This window comes from Rhinoraja longicauda, chromosome 35 (assembly GCF_053455715.1).
Source record: "Rhinoraja longicauda isolate Sanriku21f chromosome 35, sRhiLon1.1, whole genome shotgun sequence".
Taxonomy (NCBI): Eukaryota; Metazoa; Chordata; class Chondrichthyes; order Rajiformes; family Arhynchobatidae; genus Rhinoraja; species Rhinoraja longicauda.
Genome location: NC_135987.1, coordinates 2,507,149 through 2,529,462, shown reverse-complemented (window position 1 = coordinate 2,529,462; position 22,314 = coordinate 2,507,149). Strand labels below are relative to the sequence as shown.

Below are 22,314 nucleotides of genomic sequence, written 5' to 3'. Positions count from 1 at the left end.
TCTGCCACTGGTGGAAACATCCTCTCCACATCCACTCTATCCAAGCCTTTCACTTTTCTGTATGTTTCAATGAGGTCCCCCCTCGTCCTTCTAAACTCCAGCGAGTGCAGGCCCAGTGCCGACAAACGCTCTTCACATGTTAACCAACTCATTCCTGGGATCATTCTTGTAAACCTCCAGAGCCTGCACATGTGCCTTATTGACCCTCAGCATGGCATCCCTGTTTTTGTACTCTAGTGCTTTGTATTCTAGTGCTAGCATTGTGTTTGGCTTCCTTACTGCCCTAGTGCTCTGCATCTCATAGACAGACACAAAACGCTGGAGTAACTCAGCAGGTCACGCAGCATCTTGAGTTTTAGTTTAGAGATACAGCTCGGAAACAGGCCCTTCGACCTAAACAGTCCGCCCGACCAGCGATCCCCACACATTTGCACCATCCTACACACACTTGGGACAATTTACATTGACACAAAGCCAATTAATCCACATACCTGCACGTCTTTGGAGTGTGGGAGGAAACCGAAGATCTCGGAGAAAACCCACGCAGGTCACAGGGAGAACGTACAAACTCCGTACAGACGGCACATAGTCGGGGTCTCTGACGCTGTGAGGCAGGAACTCTACCGCTGCGCCACCGTGCGCCTGGAGAGGTAAAAAGGAGAAAAGGAATGGGTGACATTTCGGGTCGAGACCGTTCTTCAGACTGAGAGACAGTGGAAAGAGGAACGAGAGATATCGACATTACTTAGGATAAATGAAAGGGAGATGTGCAAAAAGCAACGATAATCAAAGAAAGGTGGAGCCCACAATGGTCCATTGTTGGTTGTTCAATAGGTGATATTGAGTTATGCAGACAGTAGAACTCAACGCGATGCACTCTGGATCCTCTCTTGTACTGATCCAACAATGACTTTCCCCGCACCCTTGGTTCCAGAGCCTTGCCGTATTATCCGTTTTGCCGGACCAACAGAGGTCACGGCCTTGCGGGGGCCGGGAGACAGGCTCGCAAAGTCGGCCTCGGAAGTCGGCTCTGGGAACGGGTCTGCCGGCTCCAGCCACAGGGGGGAGCTGCAACCCGCCGATCGACCGTGGAAGTCCCGATGAGGTCGAGGTCGGCCTCTCGCGGCCAAGGCGCCATATTCCCAGGGGGGAATTCATGAGTTCTCTTGTACTTTTTTCGGGATTAAAGGAGGGGCCGGATCACCAGTTTCCATAAGAACCAGGGGCCACAGTTTAAGAATAAGGGGTAGGCCATTTAGAACTGAGATGAGGAAAAACTTTTTCAGTCAGAGAGTTGTGAATCTGTGGAATTCTCTGCCTCAGAGGGCAGCGGTGGCCAATTCTCTGAATACATTCAAGAGAGAGCTAGATAGAGCTCTTAATGATAGCGGAGTCAGGGGGTATGGGGAGAAGGCAGGAACGGGGTACTGATTGAGAATGATCAGCCATGATCACATAGAATGGCGGTGCTGGCTCGAAGGGCCGAATGGCCTCCTCCTGCACCTATTGTCTATTGTATATTGTCTACTATCAGTGGTGGACCTGTGTAGAGTAGTTTTTGTATTTTGAGCCTGAAACATGCTTTAGGAAAGGACACAAAGTGCTGGAGTAACTCAGCGGGTCAGCCAGCATCTCTGGAGAACATGGACAGGTGACATTTCGGGTCGGAACCCTTCTTCAGACTCACTTTGTGACTTTGTGACTTTAAAAAAAAATCAGCATCTGCATTTCCTTAAGGTCATAAGTGATAGGAGCAGCATCAGGCCATTCGGCCCATCAGGGCTACCCCACCATTCAATCATTTGCCATTGATAGATTCTTGATTAGTACGGGTATCCAACTATGGGGTGAAAGCAGGAGAATGGGGTTGAGAGGGAAAGATAGATCAGCCATGATTGAATGGCAGAGTAGACTTGATGGGCTGAATGGCCTAGTTCTGCTGCTAGAACATATGAACTTATGGAGTTATTCTTGAACCCGGTGGAAAAGGAGTTTTGAGGCTCCATTCTGAGAGGGTTCTGATGCGTTTGAAGGGCGAGGGGGAGTTAACGGCACAGGGGACAGGAGTGTCAGATCTGGGTGCAGATAGCGAGCAGGATGTTTATTGCAAAAGGTCCCAGGCATCTGAGGTCTGATGTATGTGTGAAAACTTGTTCAGGATGTGTGAATGGCCGCCAATCTTCTCTACTCCGTACTCTGGTGTTACAGACTGATGCATTAAGAAATGCCTCGCCAGTTTCATGTACAGACACACACCTAGGGTTGCCAACTGTCCCGTATTAGCCGAGACATTCTGTACATTGGGCTAAATTGGTTTGTCCCGTACGGGATCGCCCTTGTCCCGTATTAGGTCCGGGGGGGGTGGTGCTGTAGGCCCGGACACTGTAGGCCCGAAGGCCACTGTAGGCCCGGGCGCCGCCTGACGGAGGTTGCGTGGCAACCCACCTCCCAGCCCAGGCGCCCACCATTGGTGGAACGGGATCATGTGGCCGCTGGCTGGGCGATGACGTCACCTTTTGTCCCTTATTTGGGAGTGAGAAAGTTGGCAACCCTACACACACCTCACCACTTTCATGTACACACATACTTCACCATTTTCATGTACAGAGCCACACCACCACTTTCACACTTGCTCAGCATGGTGACAGGTCAGATATTGCCGGGAAATCACGTGATTTATGCTATTGGCATGCTTCATTCATTGGAACAATCTTTATAGTTCAAAATGAAAGCATTCCTATTCACCACAGTTTGCTGGGCTGCTGGTGAATGTCTCTCCCTCCTACCACCACCCCTCCCACAAACTCCGTGGCATTTGCAATGTTACCGCATTTAATACACCATTGTGTTTAGTTTGCTGCTGCAAGTAAGGATTTAATGGTGACCAGCGACACGAGCATTCTCCAACACACAGGAATAATTAACAGAAACAAACTAACCTACAATCCTGAGATACACACAAAATGCTGGAGGAACTCAGCGGGACAGGCAGTATCTCTGGGGAGAAGGAATGGGTGACGTTTCGGGTCGAGACCCTTCTTCGGACTGCGAGTCTGAAGCTGGATCTCAACCACATCTCTGGTTGCCCAATCCGTCTCTCCAGAGATGCTGTCTGTCCCGCTGAGATACTCCTGCCTTTCTCTATCCATCTTTGGTGTGAACCAGCATCTGGAGTTCCTTCCTACACGACCTACACACCTACTTCCCTGCATGCCATTGAATGCGGGGAAAAGCGGAGCGCCCGGATTGCTGTGAATTGTGAAGCTAGAGGAAGGAATGTAGGTGGAAGGGGTGAGGGATGGAAGAAATGGATGCCAGTCCAGGTGCGGCAGAGGGAGGGGAGGGGAGGGGGGGGTTATTGGGTATAGAGAGGAGAAGGGGAGGGTTCTGTTGTTACCTTAAATTGGAGAATTCAATGTTCACACAGTTGGGTTGTAAACTACATTGCAGAATATGAGGTATTGATCCTTTAGTAAGGGCTCGTTTCCAATTTTATGGGATGGGGAGGGGGAGTGTGGGTGGTGCAGGATGATGGACAAGTGGACATAGACCTCACACATTGGACAATTGGCCAAAATACATCTCCGCCCAGTTTAACCGGCTGGCAGTTGGACTGAATGCAACCCACCTCCCTCCAATTTAAAACACACCTCCCCTCGCACTTTTCCACTGCTGATATTGGCTCTTTTCCCAGTAACAATAGACAATAGACAATAGGTGCAGGAGGAGGCCATTCGGCCCTTCGAGCCAGCACTGCCATTCAATGTGATCATGGCTGATCATTCTCAATCAGTACCCCATTCCTGCCCTCTCCCCATACCCCCTGACTCCGCTATCTTTAAGAGCTCTATATAACTGTCTCTTGAATGCATTCAGAGAATTGGCCTCCACTGCCTTCTGAGGCAGAGAATTCCACAGATGTACAACTCTCTGAGTGAAAAGGTTTTTCCTCATCTCTATTCTAAATGGCCTACCCCTTATTCTTAAACTGCGGCCCCTGGTTCTGGACTCCCCCAACATTGGGAACATGTTTCCTGCCTCTAGCGTGTCCAATCCCTTAATAATCTTATATGTTTCAATACGATCCCCTCTCATCCTTCTAAATTCCAGTGTATACAAGCCCAGTCACTCCACAGTCATTCCAGTCTTTCAACATACGACAATCACGCCATTCCGGGAATTAACCTAGTGAAACTACGCTGCACTCCCTCAATAGCAAGAATGTCCTTCCTCAAATTTGGAGACCAAAACTGCACACAATACTCCAAGTGTGGACTCAATAGGGCCCTGTACAACTGCAGAAGGACCTCTTTGCTTCTATACTTAACTCCTGTTGTCATGAAGGCCAACATGCCATTACGCTGATTGTGTTTCACTCCTGCTGATGTTGCCTAACCGGCTGAATACTCCCTGCATTCCCGATCGTAACAGGTTCGCTCACTGCTCCTACTGCTGCTGTAAACTAGTTCCGCTAATCAAAAGTGGTGGCAGGGTGGCGCAACGGTAGAACTGCTGCCTCACAGTGCCAGAGATCCGGGTTCGATCCTGACTACGGGTGCTGCCTGCACGGAGTTTGTACATTCTCCCCGTGACCTGCGTGGGTTTTCTCCGGGCGCTCCGGTTTCCTCCCACACTCCAAAGACGTGCGGGTTTGTAGGTTAATTGGCCCTGTGTAAAATTGTCCTTATGGGTGCAGGATAGAACTAGTGTAAGGGTGATCGCTGATTGGCACGAACACGGTGGGCCGAAGGGCCGGTTTCCACTTTGTATCTCTGCACAAAACTAAGCCACACCAAAAGCTTTTGAAGTGTTATACACCAGACAAATCTGATCCGATCTCTCTGATCCCAGGAGATATTTCCCACCCACTCCAGCCTCCAATGACTGGAATCTCTTATCCCTGATGACGCTGTGTGGAAAGCTCATTTCCACTGTCTCCAATGTCTTGGCACCTTCAACAAATGTAGCGTGTAGTTTTGTCAACGGGGACACTAGAATTACAGACGTTGGAATCCTGAGCGAAGCACAAAGTGCTGGAGGAACTCAACGGGTCAGGCAGCATCTGTGGAGGGAAATGGACAGGTGACGCTTCGGGTCGGGACTCTTCTTCAGTGAAAGTGGTGGGGGTATGGGGGGGGGGGTGGAGAAAGATGGGAAAGAGTAGTGGGTGGGTGGGACAAAGCCTAGCGAGAGATAGGTGGGTGCAGGTGAAGGAGTCGGGAGGGGGTGTGTGTGACAGCCAGTGACTTGTAAAGGTGCAGCACACTTCCTTGTTCATGTACTTGAACATCCATTCATAAAGTGGGGGAGCTAAATGCTTATTTTGACTAGTTGTTCATGTGGCGCAGCGGTAGAAACACACTCCAAAGATGTACAAGTTCGTAATTGGCTTCTGCAAATTGTAAATTATCCCTGGTGCGTAGGATAGTGTTAGTGTGCGGGGATCGCTGGTCGGCGCGGACTCGGTGGGCTGAAGTGTAAGAAAATAACTGCAGATGCTGGTACAAATCGAAGGCATTTATTCACAAAATGCTGGAGTAACTCAGCAGGTCAGGCAGCATCTCAGGAGAGAAGGAATGGGGGACGTTTCGGGTCGAGACCCTTCTTCGGACTGAAGGACCTGTTTCCATGCTGTATCTCTAACCCAAACTAAACTGAACTTGTCCTGCACCTCCAGTTATTGTTTTAGATTTCAAAAGGCAACCACCTCCTCCCTGCCTTCACTGCCGTTCACCTGTGGTCCTCCGCTCTCTTTCTTCCCTCCTCCAGCCACCTCTCCCAATGTTGCCTTCCCCTACATGGAGCCATCCGCACACTCCCCCTCTCCCCCTGCCTTCTCATTCCACCCCAGTCCCCTTCCACTGGCTCTAGCCGCTGCGCACTTAGTCTCTAACTGTTGTGAGCAGATGTGGGCCCTGTAACTGTGGAGGGATGTGCTGGCATTGGAGAGGGTCCAGAGGAGGTTCAGGACAATCCTGTGGATGATTGGGTTACCATAAGTTGAGAGTTTGACGGCACTGGGCCTGTACTCGCTGGAGTTTAGAAGGATGAGGGGGGACCACATTGAAACTTACCGAATAGTGAAAGGCCTGGATAGAGTGGATGTGGAGAGGATGTTTCCACTAGTGGGAGAGTCTAGGACCAGAGGGCACAGCTCAGAATAAAAGGATGTTCCTTTAGGAAGGAGATAAGGAGGAATTTCTTTAGTCAGAGGGTGGTGAATGTGTGGAATTCACTGTGGAGGCAGGTTTTTGATTAGTACAGGTGTCAAGGGTTATGGGGCGAAGGCAGGAGAATGGGGTTGAGAGGGAGAGACAGACCAGCCATGATTGAATGGCGGAGTAGGCGGCACGGTAGCGCAGCGGTAGAGTTGCTGCTTTACAGCGAATGCAGCGCCGGAGACGCAGGTTCGATCCTGACTACGGGTGCTGCACTGTAAGGAGTTTGTACGTTCTCCCCGTGACCTGCGTGGGTTTTCTCCGAGATCTTCGGTTTCCTCCCACACTCCAAAGACGTACAGCTATGTAGGTTAATTGGCTGGGTAAATGTAAAAATTGTCCCTAGTGGGTGTAGGATAGTGTTAATGTACGGGGATCACTGGGCGGCACGGACTTGGAGGGCCGAAAAGGCCTGTTTCCGGCTGTAGATATATGATATGATATATGATATGATATGATATGAAAGGGCCGAATAGCCTAATGTTCCTATGATTATGAAGTTATAATGTTGGGCCCTTCCCTCCTCACCGACCCCTGCACTTTTCCCTCCCCTACTGACACACTTCCCAAGATGGGTGGCCATTTTGTAACATTAACCACTGCCTGTAACTCTATCCAAGCTGCTTTTCACTAAACTAGTGCAACTCAGATTCCATTCATGTATTTAGATTATGTCAAGAGTGAAAAGTGTTTAATTGTCACTTATACAGACAACAGAACAATGCCATTCTTTCTTGCTGCAACTTAACACTTATTAAAGTGTAATACCACACGGATAAATATATACCAATAAAAAAATAAAAAAATAAAAAAATTAATAACCTTAATTCTAAGTGACCTTAATAGTGCAAAACCGAACTCGGTAGTCCAGCCAAGCACAGTCCATAGTAGTCTACAGTTGAGGTTAGTGTTGTTCAGTGTTCTAGATCATGGCACGGTGGCGCAGCGGTAGAGTTGCTGCCTTACAGCGAATGCAGCACCGGAGACTCAGGTTCGATCCTGACTACGGGCGCCGTCTGTAAGGAGTTTGTACGTTCTCCCCGTGACCTGCGTGGGTTTTCTCCGAGATCTTCGGTTTCCTCCCACACTCCAAAGACGTACAGGTATGTAGGTTAATTGGCTGGGCAAATGAAAAAATTGTCCCTAGTGGGTGTAGGATAGTGTTAGTGTGCGGAGACCGCTGGGCGGCGCGGACCCAGTGGGCCGAAGGGCCTGTTTCCGCGCTGTATCTCTAAATCTAAATCTAAAAAAATCCTGATGGTTAGAAACATAGAAAATAGGTGCAGGAGGAGGCTATTTGGCCCTTCGAGGCAGCACCGCCATTCATTGTGATCATGGCTGATCATCCACAATCAGTAACCCGTGCCTGCCTTCTCCCCATATCCCTTGATTCCACTAGCCCCTAGAGCTCTATCTTACTCTCTTTTAAATTCATCCAGTGAATTGACCTCCACTGCCTTCTCTGGCAGAGAATTCCTCATATTCACAATTCTCTGGGTGAAAAAGTTTTTTCTCATCTCAGTTTTAAATGGCCTCCCCTTTATTCTTAGACTGTGGCCCATGGTTCTGGACTCCCCCAACATTGGGAACATTTTTCCTGCATCTAGCTTGTCCAGTCCTTTTATAATTTTATACATTTCTATAAGATCCCCTCTCATCCTTCTAAACTCCAGTGAATACAAGCCCAGTCTTTCCAATCTTTTGTCATATCACAGTCCCGCCATCCCGGGGATTAACCTGGTGAACCTAGGAGGTTGCTTGGAAGAAGCTGTTGTTGAACCTGGAGGTCACGGTTCCTCAGCTCCTGTGCCTTCTTCCCGATGGTGGTGACAAAATGAGAGAGAGGTCAGGGTAGTGTGGGTCTTTGAAGCTGGCTGCCTTTATGAGGTGGTGGCTCCGGTAGATCCCTTCGATGGTGGGGAGGTCAGTCCCCGTGATGGGACGGGCAGTGCCAACCTTCGTTTGTTTCCTGGCTGTTGAAGTTGCCAACACAAACCGTGGTCCAACAATCAATCTGTTCTCAACAGTACACCTGTATGTGTGCAAGGAATGTGCCTTGGTGCTCCGCTCGCAAGTAACAACACGAACATACAGTAAACAATTAAGAATAAAGCATAAAACATTAAAACATTAAGAATACAACATTACATTTTAAGCATGTGAGTGAAATAAACCAGAGCAAAAAAGGTCTACAGACTCGATCACTCGATCAATCGAGTAAACATTGACATACTACTACTACTCGATCAATCGAGTAAACATTGACATACTACTACTACTCGATCAATCGAGTAAACATTGACATATTGAACCTCAATCATCTCAGTAAGTAGAGGCATTGATGAGCTTTCTTTATGATTGCATCAATGTGGTGGGCCTAGGACAGATCTTCAGGGATACGTATGCACAGTAGCTTGTTGTGGACTCTCTGCCACTTTCCCGGCCATGAAGACAGCTTTCTGGATCTCCAGCTTTCCCTCCTGAAGTCAACAAGCAGCTCCTTGGTCTTGCTGAAGTTGGGAGCAAAGCTGAGACCAGAGATGCTGCCTGACCCGCTGAGTTACTCCAGCACTCTGTGAAACGTCACCTCTCCATGTTCTCCACAGATGCTGCCTGACCCGCTGAGTTACTCCAGCACTCTGTGAAACGTCACCTATCCATGTTCTCCACAGATGCTGCCTGACCCGCTGAGTTACTCCAGCACTCTGAGACTTTTTTTGTAAACCAGCATCTGCAGTTCCTTGTTTCTATGGGGAAGGGATACAAAGGGTTCTTGGGTGCAGTCCATAGCTCCTTGGACGTAGCAACACAATTAGATAGAGTGATAAAGAAGGCAAGCAGCATACTCGTTTTAATTGATTGGGGTGTTAAGTACAAATGTCAGGAAGTCATGTTGCAGCTGTATGAAGCATTGGTTAAGCAGGTTAGGTGTACTGCCAGAAAATAAACCCTTCGCTCAGTCCGCCGTAACCAATCTGATCTCCCGGTGGCTGAGCAGCTCAACTCCCCCTCCCACTCCCAGTCTGACCTTTCTGTCATGGGCCTCCTCCAGTGTCATAGTGAGGCCCACCGCAAATTTGAGGAACAGCACCTCATATTTCACTTGGGCAGCTTGCAGCCCAGTGGTATGAACATCGACTTCTCCAACTTTAGATAGTTCCTCTGTCCCTCCCTTCCCCTCCTCCTTCCCAGATCTCCCACTGTCTTCCTGTTTCCAACTACATCCTATCTTGGTCCCGCCCCCCCTGACATCAGTCTGAAGAAAGGTCTCGACCCGAGACGTCACCCATTCCTTCTCTGCTGAGATGCTGCCTGACCCGCTGAGTTACTCCAGCATTGTGTGATACCGTGGGTGGACTGTCTGTGGTGGGTGGGGGGTGTGGAGCGGTGGGGGGTGTGGTGGGTGGGGGGTGTGGGGGGTGTGGTGGGTGGGGGGTGTGGTGGGTGGGGAGTGTGGAGCGGTGGGGGTGTGGTGGGTGGGGAGTGTGGTGGGTGGGGGGTGTGGTGGGTGGGGGGTGTGGAGCGGTGGGGGGTGGGGGGTGTGGTGGGTGGGGGGTGTGGTGGGCGGGGGGTGGAGCAATGGTGGGTGGGGGGTGTGGTGGGCGGGGGGTGGGGTGGGTGGGGGTGGGGTGGGTGGGGGGTGTGGTGGGTGGGGGGGGTGGAGCGGTGGTGGGTGGGGGGTGTGGAGCAGTGGTGGGTGGGGGGTGTGGTGGGCGGGGGGTGTGGTGGGTGGGGGGGGTGGAGCGGGGGGGTGTGGTGGGCGGTGGGGGTGGTAGGTGGGGAGTGTGGAGCGGTGGGGGGTGTGGTGGGTGGGGGGTGGGGGGGGTGGGGGATGTGGTGGGTGGGGGGGGTGGTGGGTGTGGGGGGTGTGGTGGGTGGGGGGGGGTGGTGGGTGGGGGGTGTGGAGCAGTGGTGGGTGTGGGGGGTGTGGTGGGTGGGGGGTGTGGTGGGCGGGGGGTGTGGAGCAGTGGTGGGTGGGGGGTGTGGTGGGTGGGTGGGGTGGTGGGTGGGGGGTGTGGTGGGTGGGGGGGGGTGGTGGGTGGGGGGGTGGAGCGGTGGGGGGTGTGGTGGGTGGGGGGGGTGGAGCGGTGGTGGGTGGGGGGGGGTGGAGCAGTGGTGGGTGGGGGGTGTGGTGGGTGGGGGGTGTGGAGCGGTGGGGAGAGTTGACCCTGACAGTTGCACTTGCCCATTACAGGAAACAGCAGATATGTTGAAGACTCACCTGAAGGAAGAGATGTGTGACACCATGCAGGGGAAGGAGGACAACTACGACCTGTACGAGTCGATGGTCACGGTGACCAAAGACATCCTGATGAAGTGCAGCTTAAACCCCGGCTGCGATGAGGACATCTACGAGTCGATGATTGAGATGATGCCTCCCTCTGGCACAATGGAGAGCACCTGTGAGTCTGACAGCCCTGTGGCCCCCACACTGGCACAGAGACTGGCACACAGAGGGCAGCCCAGTGGTCCCCACACTGGTACACAGTGCAGCCCTGTGGCCCCCACACTGGCACACGGAGGGCAGCCCTGCGGCCCCCACACTGGCACACAGAGGGCAGCCCTGTGGTCCCCACACTGGCACACAGTGCAGCCCTGTGGCCCCCACACTGGCACACGGCGGGCAGCGCTGTGGTCCCCACACTGGCACACGGAGGGCAGCCCTGCGGCCCCCACACTGGCACACGGAGGGCAGCGGTGTGGTCCCCACACTGGCACACAGCGCAGCCCTGCGGCCCCACACTGGCACAGGGAGCTCGCTCAGCCCTGGGGCCCCCACACTGGCACAGGGAGGGCAGCCCTGCAGCCCCCACACTGGCACACAGAGCGCAATGCTGTGGCCCCCACACTGGCACAGGCAGCTCGCTCAGCCCTGGGGCCCCCACACTGGCACAGGGAGGGCAGCCCTGCAGCCCCCACACTGGCACACAGAGCGCAATGCTGTGGCCCCCACACTGGCACAGGGAGCTCAATCAGCCCTGGGGCCCCCACACTGGCACAGGGAACTCAGCGTTGTGGCCCTCACACTGGCACACGGAGAACAGCCCTGCGGCCCCACACTGGCACACAGAGCGCAATGCTGCGGTCCCCACACTGGCACACGGAGAACAGCCCTGCGGCCCCACACTGGCACACGGAGCTCACTCAGCCCTGGGGCCCCCACACTGGCACACGGAGGGCTCCTTTGCTTCTCTTTACTTGAATTTTGTTCAGCTCAGTTCAGTTTTGTCCAGTTTGGTTTAGTTTAATTTAGTTATGTTTTCAGTTCTGTTTCGTTTTGTTCAGTTTCGTTGAGAGATACAGTGTGGAAACAAGCCCTCCGGACCACCGAGTCCACGCCAACCAGCCATCACCCCGTACACTAGTCCCATCCAACATATTAGGGACAATTTACAGTGGGCCAATTATCCCACAAACCTGCACATCTTTGGAGTGTGGGAGGAAACCGGAGCACCCGGGGGAAACTAATGTAGTCGAAGGGAGAACGTGCAAACTCCACACAGACAGCATCCATTGTTAGGATGGAACCCGGGTCTGTGGCATTGTGAGGCAATAACTCTACCGCTGCGCCACCAATTGACCCATGATGAGACCAGGCCTGACTCCTCAGAGCTCCTAGTCTCGGCCACTGGTCAGTGCGGTGTCAGGGAGTGGGGATGAATAGCCAGGACTATTGGAGTAGAATACGTAAATGCACAGATTCCTTTATCTAAGGGAAGTGAATCACGAACCAGAGGACTCAGGTTTAAGGTGAGAGGGAAAAGATTTAATAGGAACCTGAGGGGCAAGCTATTCACACAGAAGGTGGTGGGTTTATGGAACGAGCTGCCAGAGAGGTAGCTCTAGAATGTTCTCCAGAAAGTGCAGGAGTAACTCACCGGGTCAGGCAGCATGTCCCGTGTGACCACGCGGGTTTTCTTCAGGTGCTCCGGTTTCCTCCCACACTCCAAAGACATGCAGGTTTGTGGGTTAATTGGCCTCAGTAAATTGTCTCTTGTGTGTCCGATGTGAGACTGAGATAACATAGGGCCTGTTTCCACGCTGTATCTCTAAACTAAACGAAAGTAAACTCTTTTCAACCTCTGACGTTCCAGAGAAAATAATCCAAGTCTGTCCAACCTCTCCTTGTAGTTGGCGCCCCCTAATCCAGGCAGCGATTTGGGGTTCCTAATGTTATAAAAGACTGAAATAGAAGACTGGAACAGTGTGACAGATGGAATTTGGACTTGGGAAGGGGTCAATAGGTAAACTACTTCCACACTGGTCACTAGGGTCGCCAACTGTCCCGTATTAGCCGGGACATCCCGCAAATTGGTTTGACCCACACTGGACCGCCCTTGTCCCGTATTAGGCCTGGGGGGTGCTCTAGGCCCAAACACTGTAGGCCCGGGGGCCGCTGTAGCCCTGGACACTGTAGGCTAATGGAGTGTGTTCAGGGAGTGCGGCCAAGTGCGTTCGCCTACGGAGGTTGCCTAGCATCCCGCCTCCCAGCCTGGGCGGCCACCATTGGTGGAGCCGGAGCACGTGGCCGCTGGCTGGGTGAGGTCACGTGGGGCGAGGGCGGTGACGTCACCTTTTGTCCCTTATTTGGGAGTGAGGAAGTTGGCAACCCTACTGGAGATGCAGAACGACAAGTTGGTCCAACTTGAACAAGTCAATTGTAACTTTAATTTCCATCGGAAATCTCCTGCTAAATTACAATTAAAACACAAAGTATACATTTGTGCCATACACCAGGATAAGCACTCAACCAAGAAAACCAAGCGCAAAGCTAAAGTAGTATCCAAACTGATTACACAAACTTATGCTGAGGGAAATAACTAACTCCATATGTAATAATTAGCCACCGACATATTAACAAGCACATTTAAAAAAACGATTGTGTAAGATGCAAGTATATCATTGAGGTTAGACACCAAAAGCTGGAGTAACTCAGCGGGACAGGCAGCATCTCTGGAGAGAAGGAATGGGTGACATTTCGGGTCGTTGACTGTCCTGCTGAGTTACTCCAGCTTTTTGTGTCTACGATGTAAACCAGCATCTGCAGCTCCCTCTTACACATAAATCATTGGGGTTATCAAATCGGCACTTCCCTTCACTGGTGTTTGGTTACGATAGGCCTGCCAAGTTAGGCCCACTGAGTTAGGCCCACTGAGTTAGGCCCGCCAAGTTAGGCCCACTGAGTTAGGCCCGCCAAGTTAGGCCCACTGAGTTAGGCCCGCCAAGTTAGGCCCACTGAGTTAGGCCCGCCAAGTTAGGCCCACTGAGTTAGGCCCGCCGAGTTAGGCCCACTGAGTTAGGCCCGCCCAGTTAGGCCCACTGAGTTAGGCCCGCCAAGTTAGGCCCACTGAGTTAGGCCCGCCAAGTTAGGCCCGCCAAGTTAGGCCCGCCAAGTTAGGCCCACTGAGTTAGGCCCGCCAAGTTAGGCCCACTGAGTTAGGCCCGCCAAGTTAGGCCCACTGAGTTAGGCCAGCCAAGCCTCGGGAAGGCTCAACAGTTCGTTCTGGAGTCGCAGAACCTTGAGCTTAATGTATGAGCAGATTTTTGCGCAAAAGTTAATGTTTGACTTGATTGTGTGGTTTCTGTGTGATAACGTTTGAATAAAACCTCTTGCAGATGAGTCCATGTCCCAAGTATCTGCTGCGGCCCATTCATCTCCACGCCTCCCTGATTCCTTTGGCCCTAAAACAGATTGCATGCTGAGAAGCTTCCTTCAAGGTGAGTTTCATACTTGCCCATTGATTCCATCATAAGGTCATAAGGAATAGGAGTTGAATTAGGCTATTTGGCCTATCAAGTCTACTCCGCCATTCAATCATGACTGATCTATCTCTCCCTCCTAACCCCATTCTCCTGCCTTCTTCCCATAGTCCCGTGCATCTTCATTGTTTAATGTGTTGGTCGGTTTCTATTGCAGGGAAGGTGCAGTGCGATGCTTCTTTTGCCGAGGCAGAGGAGGACACGTACGATACGATGATAGAATGCAGTCATCCTCCAGAGATCGCGAACAGACCTCCAGCTCCGAACCCTAGAATCCCGGCCATCGCCAACGTTGATGACATGGTGCCCTACATCTCCAAAGGTGCCGAGGCAGCGTTTTCAAATTAATAATAAATTAGGTTGTTAATGGTTGGTGCTGACCCATTGGGCTGAAAGGTCTGAAGAAGGGTCTCGACCCAAAACATCTCCATGCCTTAGTTTAGTTTATTGTCACGTGTACCGAGGTACGGTGAAAATCTTTTTCAATAGACAGTAGGTGCAGGAGTAGGCCATTCGGCCCTTCATGCCAGCACCGCCATTTACTGTGATCATGGCTGATCATCCACAATCATTTAGTTGCACGCTATCCACATGATTACAATCGAGCCATTGCAGTTTACAGATACATGATAAGAGAATAACGTTTAGTGCAAGGTAAAGCCAGCAAAGTCCAAACAAGGATAGTCCGAGGGTCACCAATGACGTAGGTAGGCTGACCAATGAGGTATACCTATTCCTTCTCTCCAGAGATGCTGCCTGACCCGCTGAGTTACTCCGGCTTTTTGTGTCTATCTTTGGGCTGAAGGGTTTGTTGTATGACTGTGCCGTACAGCTATGACTGTGCCGTACAGCTGTGACTGTGCCGTACAGCTGTGACTGTGCCGTACAGCTGTGACTGTACCGTACAGCTGTGACTGTACTGTACAGCTGTGACTGTGCCGTACAGCTGTGACTGTACTGTACAGCTGTGACTACCGTACAGGTGTGGACAGCTATGACTGCGCCGTACAGCTGTGACTGCGCCGTACAGCTGTGACTGCGCCGTACAGCTGTGACTGCGCTGTACAGCTATGACTGCGCTGTACAGCTGTGACTGTGCTGTACAGCTGTGACTGTGCTGTACAGCTGTGACTGCCGTACAGCTGTGACTGTGCCGTACAGCTGTGACTGTGCCGTACAGCTGTGACTGTGCCGTACAGATGTGACTGTGCCGTACAGCTGTGACTGTGCCGTACAGCTGTGACTGTGCCGTACAGCTGTGACTGTGCTGTACAGCTGTGACTACCGTACAGGTGTGGACAGCTATGACTGCGCCGTACAGCTGTGACTGCGCCGTACAGCTGTGACTGCGCCGTACAGCTGTGACTGTACTGTACAGCTATGACTGTGCTGTACAGCTGTGACTGTACTGTACAGCTATGACTGTACTGTACAGCTGTGACTGCGCCGTACAGCTGTGACTGTACTGTACAGCTATGACTGTGCTGTACAGCTGTGACTACTGTACAGCTGTGACTGTACTGTACAGCTGTGACTGTACTGTACAGCTATGACTGCTGTACAGCTGTGACTGTACTGTACAGCTGTGACTGTGCTGTACAGCTGTGACTACTGTACAGCTGTGACTGTGCTGTACAGCTGTGACTGCGCTGTACAGCTGTGACTGCGCTGTACAGCTGTGACTGCGCTGTACAGCTGTGACTGCGCTGTACAGCTGTGACTGCGCTGTACAGCTGTGACTGGGCCGTACAGCTATGACTGTGCAGAGAGAGTTGACAAGACACATTCAGATGAGCAGGTTTATTTACTCCCGACTCAAATTCCCCATGCACAACAAATTGTTGAATTGTTTTGTTTTAGATCTGGACATTACTAATAAGGTCAGAACTCATCTACTTGCCTTTGAGGGAGTGGTGAGCAGCTACCTTCTTGACTACAGAGTCATAACTCAGCGGGTCAGGCAGCATCCCTGGAGAAAAGGAATAGGTCTACCCTATAGGTCAGCCTAAAGATACAGGCCCTTCGGCCCAACTCGTCTATGCCAACCAAGAAGCCCTATCTAATCTAGCCCCGTTTGTCCAAATTTGGCCCAAATCTTTCTAAAGCTTTCCTATCCATGTACCCGTCCAAATAACCTTCAAATGCTGTTACTGCCAACTACCTCCTCTGGCCATTCATTCCATATACCCTGACCTCAGGTGCTACCTGTGTGGAGTTTGCACGTTCTCCCTGTGACCTTGTGGGTTTCCTCCAGGTGCTCCAGTTTCCTCTCACATCCCGAAAATGTCTGGGTTTGTAGGTTAATTGGCCCTCTGGAAATTGGGATTAGTGCATAGTTGATGGATGCAAGTATGGACAGGGTGGGCTGAAGGGCCTGTTTCCACGCAGCAACTCTGAACTAAACATCCAGCACCAAAACTGGCCTGTTGGCTGATCGTGAGGAGAATGGGTTTCGGCTGCAGGGAGGGAGGTGGATGGGAAAGGGAGAAAAGGACAAGAAATGCTGGAGTGACTCAGTGGGTCAGACAACATCTCCGGAGAACATGGATTGGTGACGTTTCAGGTCAAGGCCCTTTTTCAGTTCCTAAACGACACCTATCCATGTTCTGCAAAGATGCAGCCTGACCTGCTGTTACTGCAGGTCTTTGTGTCTTTTTTAATTAAAAAAATAATTTTTTTTAAATAAATCTTTATTTCTACCTGGACTTAAATCTGAGGAAGGATGAGGAAATTTATTCGGGGAAGAGTGAGGTAATGTCTTTAGGGCATTAATGTTTTAGGTGGTGCAGCGGGTAGTGTCGCTGCCTCACAGCGCCAGAGACCCAGGTTTGATCCTGACTACCGGTGCTGTGTGTGTGGAGTTTGCACGCTCTCCCTGAGACCGCATGGGCTTTCTCTGGGTGCTCCAGTTTCCGCCCACATCCCAAAGACGTGGTTAATTGGCCCTCTGTAAATTGCCCCTGGTGTGCAGGAAGTGGATAAGAAAGTGGGATAACATAGAACTAGAGCGGATGGTGATCGATGGTCGGCGTGGACTCTGTAGGCTGAAGGGCCTGTTTCCATGCTGTGTCTAATAAACTATCGAACAACGAGATTGGGGAATATGCAGTAAATGGGAAGGTACCGAGGAGGGTGAGGAACAGATGGCCCTTAGAACATCTCTGTGCATCCTTGAAGGTAACAGGCCAGGTGGTTGTAAAGGAGGCATTTTTCCTTTCTCATAGAGAACTGTGAGGTCTGGCCTCTCAGATAGACCACGACTGGAGCACGCAAAGTAACTCTGCACACTACCTGAAGCAAAGATCAACCTGCAAGTCAGGGGCAGCTGCAGAGGGGATTGATGTGGATGTAGGCAGGACTGGAAAACTAGCTTTGACGTCGGCATGAGTAGTCTGGGCTTCCTATAGTTTAGAGATACATCGTGGAAACAGGCCCTTCAGCCCACCAAGTCCTCACCACCCAGCGATCCCCACACACTAACACTACCCTACACCCACTAGGGACAGTTTACACTTATACCAGGCCAATTAACCTACAAACCTGTACGTCTTTGGAGTGTGGGAGAAAACCGAAGATCTCGGAGAAAACCCACGCAGGTCACGGGGAGAACGTACAGACTCCGTACAGACGGCACCTGTAGTCGGGATGGAACCCGGGTTTCTGGCGCTCTAAGTGCTGTATTGTAAGGCAGCAACTCTACCGCTGCACCAATGTGCAGTGTTCTTTACTTAAAATAGGGAACTTTGAAGAGGCTTGTAAAAGTTGAAGGGCAGAGTAAATAGGAAGGACAAATGTATATAGTCACTGAGCCATACAGCACAGAAGTAAGCCCTCAGGCCCAACACATCCTTGCTGCCCAAGATACCTGACTCATCTGTACACTAAAACTCTCGTTTGTTTGTTTGTTCCTGAACTACAGCCAAAATGGTACAAAATAGCACAACAATTTTAGGCCCACCTTACTCACCGTCGTCCCTTTGGTGCTAATGGAAGAAGTTTCATTGAAACCGGCGTTATATTTTTAAAGTTATTCACATTTTAAAGTTTAAATCTATCTCAGAGGGATGGAGGGGGAGGGGAAGGGGGGCGAGGAGGTGGAGTGGGGGGAGGGGGGGGGGAGGAGAGGGTGCTGCACCAATGCAGGAGAGGTTTGGGCCCAACAGGTCCACCTGGTCTAGTATCCCTCCAAATATTTCCTATCCATGTACTTGTCCAAATGTCTTTCAAATATTGTCATTGTACCTGCCTCAACTACTTCGTCTGGCAGTTCCTTCCTGATATCCACCCTGTGTGGAAAAATGTTGCCCCTCAGAGAGCCACAGTGTGGAAACAGGCCCAGCAGCCCAACTTACCCACTTGTCCAACATGTCCCCTCTACACTAGTCCCACCTGCCAGCCTTCGGCCCATATCCTTTCCTTTCCAGGTACCTGTCTCAATATTTCTTAAACGTTCCAACAGATTCCTATTAAATCTTTCCCCCCTCTCCTAAAAATAGCTGAGAATGTGGGGTGACGTAGAACTAGTGGGAGCGGGTGATCGCTGGTTGGCGTGGACTCGGTGGGCCGAAGAGCCTGTTGTAAGGTTGCTAACTTCCTCACTCCCAAATAAGGGACAAAGGGTGACGTCACTGCCCTGTGCCCCACGTGACCTCACCCAGCCAGCGGCCACGTGCTTCACCAATGGCACCCGGGCGATTGATCCTTTTGTGTCCAGTGTTTCATTATCAAAACTAAATGGAAAGATCTGTGTTACTTCTGCTTGCAGAGTCACCGGACGGACCTGCAAACACTTCCCCTTCTCATTTCAAAAGTTGTTATTTATGAATGATGCTTTTATTTCACTGAAATATCTCACATTCTCTCAGTTTCCTGTTTCCAATGCATTTTTTTGTTTCCTTTAAACCGTTTGCAACGTTGCAAGAGCTCAGACGCTCAGTGGTCCTTGTCCAAAGGACTTTGTGGACCCGTTCATTTTAGCAGTGGCTGGTTTTAACTTAATAGATAATAGACAATAGACAATGGGTGCAGGAGGAGGTCATTCGGCCCTTCGAGCCAGCACCGCCATTCAATGTGATCATGGCTGATCATTCTCAATCAGTACCCCGTTCCTGCCTTCTGCCCATCTATCCTTAAGAGCTCTATCTAGCTCTCTCTTGAATGCATTCAGAGAATTGGCCTCCACTGCCTTCTGAGGCAGAGAATTCCACAGATGTTTGCATTACTTGGTACATCTTTTTCAGTTAGCATATTTATTAGAAAAATGTCTTCAGATTTTAGAGATACAGCGTGGAAACAGGCCCTTCAGCCCACCAAGTCCTGCCGACTAGCGATCACCCCGTACACTAGCACTAGCCCGCACACTAGGGACAATTTACAATTTCACCAAAGCCAATTAACCTACAAACCTGCACGTCTTTGGAGTGTGGGAGGAAACCAGAGCACCTGTAGGAAACCCACGCTGTCACGGGGAGAACGTACAAACTCCGTACAGACAGCACCCGTGGTGAAAAGAAAGACAAAGAAAAAACTGAAATATCTGAAATATGTTCGGGTCGAGACCCTTCTTCAGACTGATGTCAGGGGCTGATTACATGTCCCGAAACGTCACCCATTCCTTCTCTCCTGAGATGCTGCCTGACCCACTGAGTTACTCCAGCATTTTGTGTCTACCTTCCTCTCCTTGTTGTCAGTAACCCTCTTTAGACCATGGGCCTGAACTATTGAGCCAGACTTGCATGTGGGCCTCTGGTGCATTTCTTACACCACCACCTCCCTCCCCTCTTAAATTCATCGAGGATAGCCGAACATTGTTTTCTTTGCTACATGTGTGCTGAATCCTCTATTTGTCTAAATGCCCATTCATTTATTTTGTTGATTACTTCTGTAAGCTTCCCCTCCTCTTAGACCTGTTCTTATATCCTTCCCTGAAAACGTTCCTGTGTTTGCCATTTCCCAGTCCCCCCTTCAGTCGCTTGGAATGTTGGAAGTTGATGGGAATGGCGAGCGGAGGGGATGTTTCCACTAGTGGGAGAGTCTAGGACCAGAGGACACAGCCTCAGAATTAAAGGACGTACCTTTAGAAAGGAGATGAGGAAAAATTTCTTTAGACAGAGTGTGGTAAATCAATGGAATTCATTACCACAGACTGCTGTGGAGGCCAAGTCAATGGATATTTGTAGGGTGGAGATTGATAGATTCTTGATTAGTACAGGTGTCCGGGATTATGGGGAGAAGGCAGGAGAATGGGGTTGAGAGGGAGAGAGATAGATCAGCCATGATTGAATGGCGGAGTAGACCTATTGGGCAGAATGGCCTAATTATGCTCCTATCACTCATGAATTTATTAATGCCTTCCACTATCTCCTTCAACAACCCATCCACATAAGTTGTTCAAGCATTTGGAGTATTGCGAGCAGTTCCAGTCACCCCATCACAGGAAGGAAGTGGTGGGTTTGGAGAGAATGCAGAAGAAATTTACCAGAAAACTGCCCCGGATTAGAGGGTATTAGCAACACGGAGAGTCTGGACAGACTTGGATTGTTCCCCTGGAATTCCAGAGTTGAGGGAACATGCAAAGATATAAAATTATGAGAGGCATAGACAGGGCAGACAGTCAGAACCTTGCTCCCAGAGTGGAAATGATAAGTATAAGAGGGCACAGATTCAAGGTGAGAGGGGCAAAGTTTAAAGGAGATGTGCGGGGGAAGTTTTGTTTTATACCGAGCGTGGTGGGGGGGACCTGGAACGCACTGCCCAGGGTGGGTGGTGGAGGCAGATATCATAGCGGTGTTTAAAAGTCCTATAGATAGCAACATAGATATACAAGGAATGGACAGAGATGGATCACGTGCAGGCAGAGGAGATTAGTTTATCTTGCCATCTTGTTCGGCACAAACATTGTGGGCTGATGGCCTTGTTCTTGTGCTGTTCTATGTTCTATAACATGGAACAGCTTGGTGGCGCACCGGTAGAGTTGCTACCTTACAGCGAATGCATCGCCGGAGACCCGGGTTCCATCTCGACTACGGGTGCTGTCTGTACGGAGTTTGTCCGTTCTCCCCGTGACCTGCATGGGTTTTCTCTGAGATCTTCGGTTTCCTCCCACACTCCAAAGACGTGCAGGTATGTAGGTTAATTGGCTTGGTAAATGTTAAAATTGTCCCTAGTGGGTGTAGGATGGTGTTAATGTGCAGGGATCGCTAGTCGGCGCGGACCCGGTGGGCCGAAGGGCCTGTTTCCGTGCTGTACCTCTAAACTAAAACTAAACTAAATAACCATCCTTACTAATTTCTCTCGACTTTTAACGTTTAAGTCTAGTAGCTCTGCTTCCGTTAGACTTTGAGGCATCGCGTTGCCCTCAGTAGGGAGCGCGACAGATTACTTGTTAAATACCATCTACCTTGCTCGAGACCCTCGGACTATCCTCTATCAGACTTTACTGGACTTTATCCTGCACTAAACATTATTCCCTTTATCATGTTCATAAGTTCTAGGAGCACAATTAGGCCATTCGGCCCATCAAGTCTACTCCGCCATTCAATCATGGCTGATCTATCTTTCCCCATTCTCCTGCCTTCTCCCCATAACCCCTGACACCCACACTAATCAATGTTAATTGTAATCATGTATCTGTACACTGGTAGGATCGATGGTTATCATGGTTTGGCTTTTAGATTTTTAGATTTAGATTTAGAGATACAGCGCGGAAACAGGCCCTTCGGCCCACCGAGTCCGTGCCGCCCAGCAATCCCTGCACATTAACACTATCCTACACACACTAGGGACAATTTTTACATTTTACCCTGTCAATTAACCTACATACCTGCACGTCTTTGGAGTGTGGGAGGAAACCGAAGATCTCGGAGAAAACCCACGCAGGTCACGGGGAGAACGTACAAACTCCGTACAGACAGCACCCGTAGTCGGGATCGAACCTAAGTCTCCGGCGCTGCATTCGCTGTAAGGCAGCAACTCTACCGCTGCGCCACCGTGCCGCTGTCTGCTGTCTGGTTAGCACGCAGCACAAGCTTTCGACTGTACCTCGGTACACGTGACAATAAACGAAACTAAACTCTAGCTTGACCTTGCACATCTGCATGGGTCACCTGCTCTACTCCACATCAACCTCGGCCCCACGCAACCCGTGCGCAGTGTTCGTGTTGCTGTGTTTCGCATTCATTCTCTTCTTTCCTCCTCTCACTGTCCTTTTCACTTCCCCTCTGGGTTTTCCACATGACTCACCCGAAACCCACAGAAACCCTGCAGATGGCGGAATTCTGAAATAAAAACAGAAACTGCCCTGGAGGCTCAGCCGAGAGAGAGTGAAAGTTGTCCG

The 22,314-nt window shown here is 50.6% G+C and overlaps 1 protein-coding gene across 1 annotated transcript in view; it reads left to right on the top strand.

Moving 5' to 3' along the window:
- The window catches only part of pik3ap1 (phosphoinositide-3-kinase adaptor protein 1), a 148,977-nt gene that overhangs the window by 98,102 nt on the left and 28,561 nt on the right, over nt 1-22,314 (top strand). Inside the window, exons 8-10 of the mRNA XM_078428477.1 lie at nt 10,414-10,621; nt 13,836-13,937; nt 14,137-14,301. Coding sequence (XP_078284603.1) covers nt 10,414-10,621; nt 13,836-13,937; nt 14,137-14,301 — 475 coding nt within the window. The remainder of the gene's footprint in view (nt 1-10,413; nt 10,622-13,835; nt 13,938-14,136; nt 14,302-22,314) is intronic.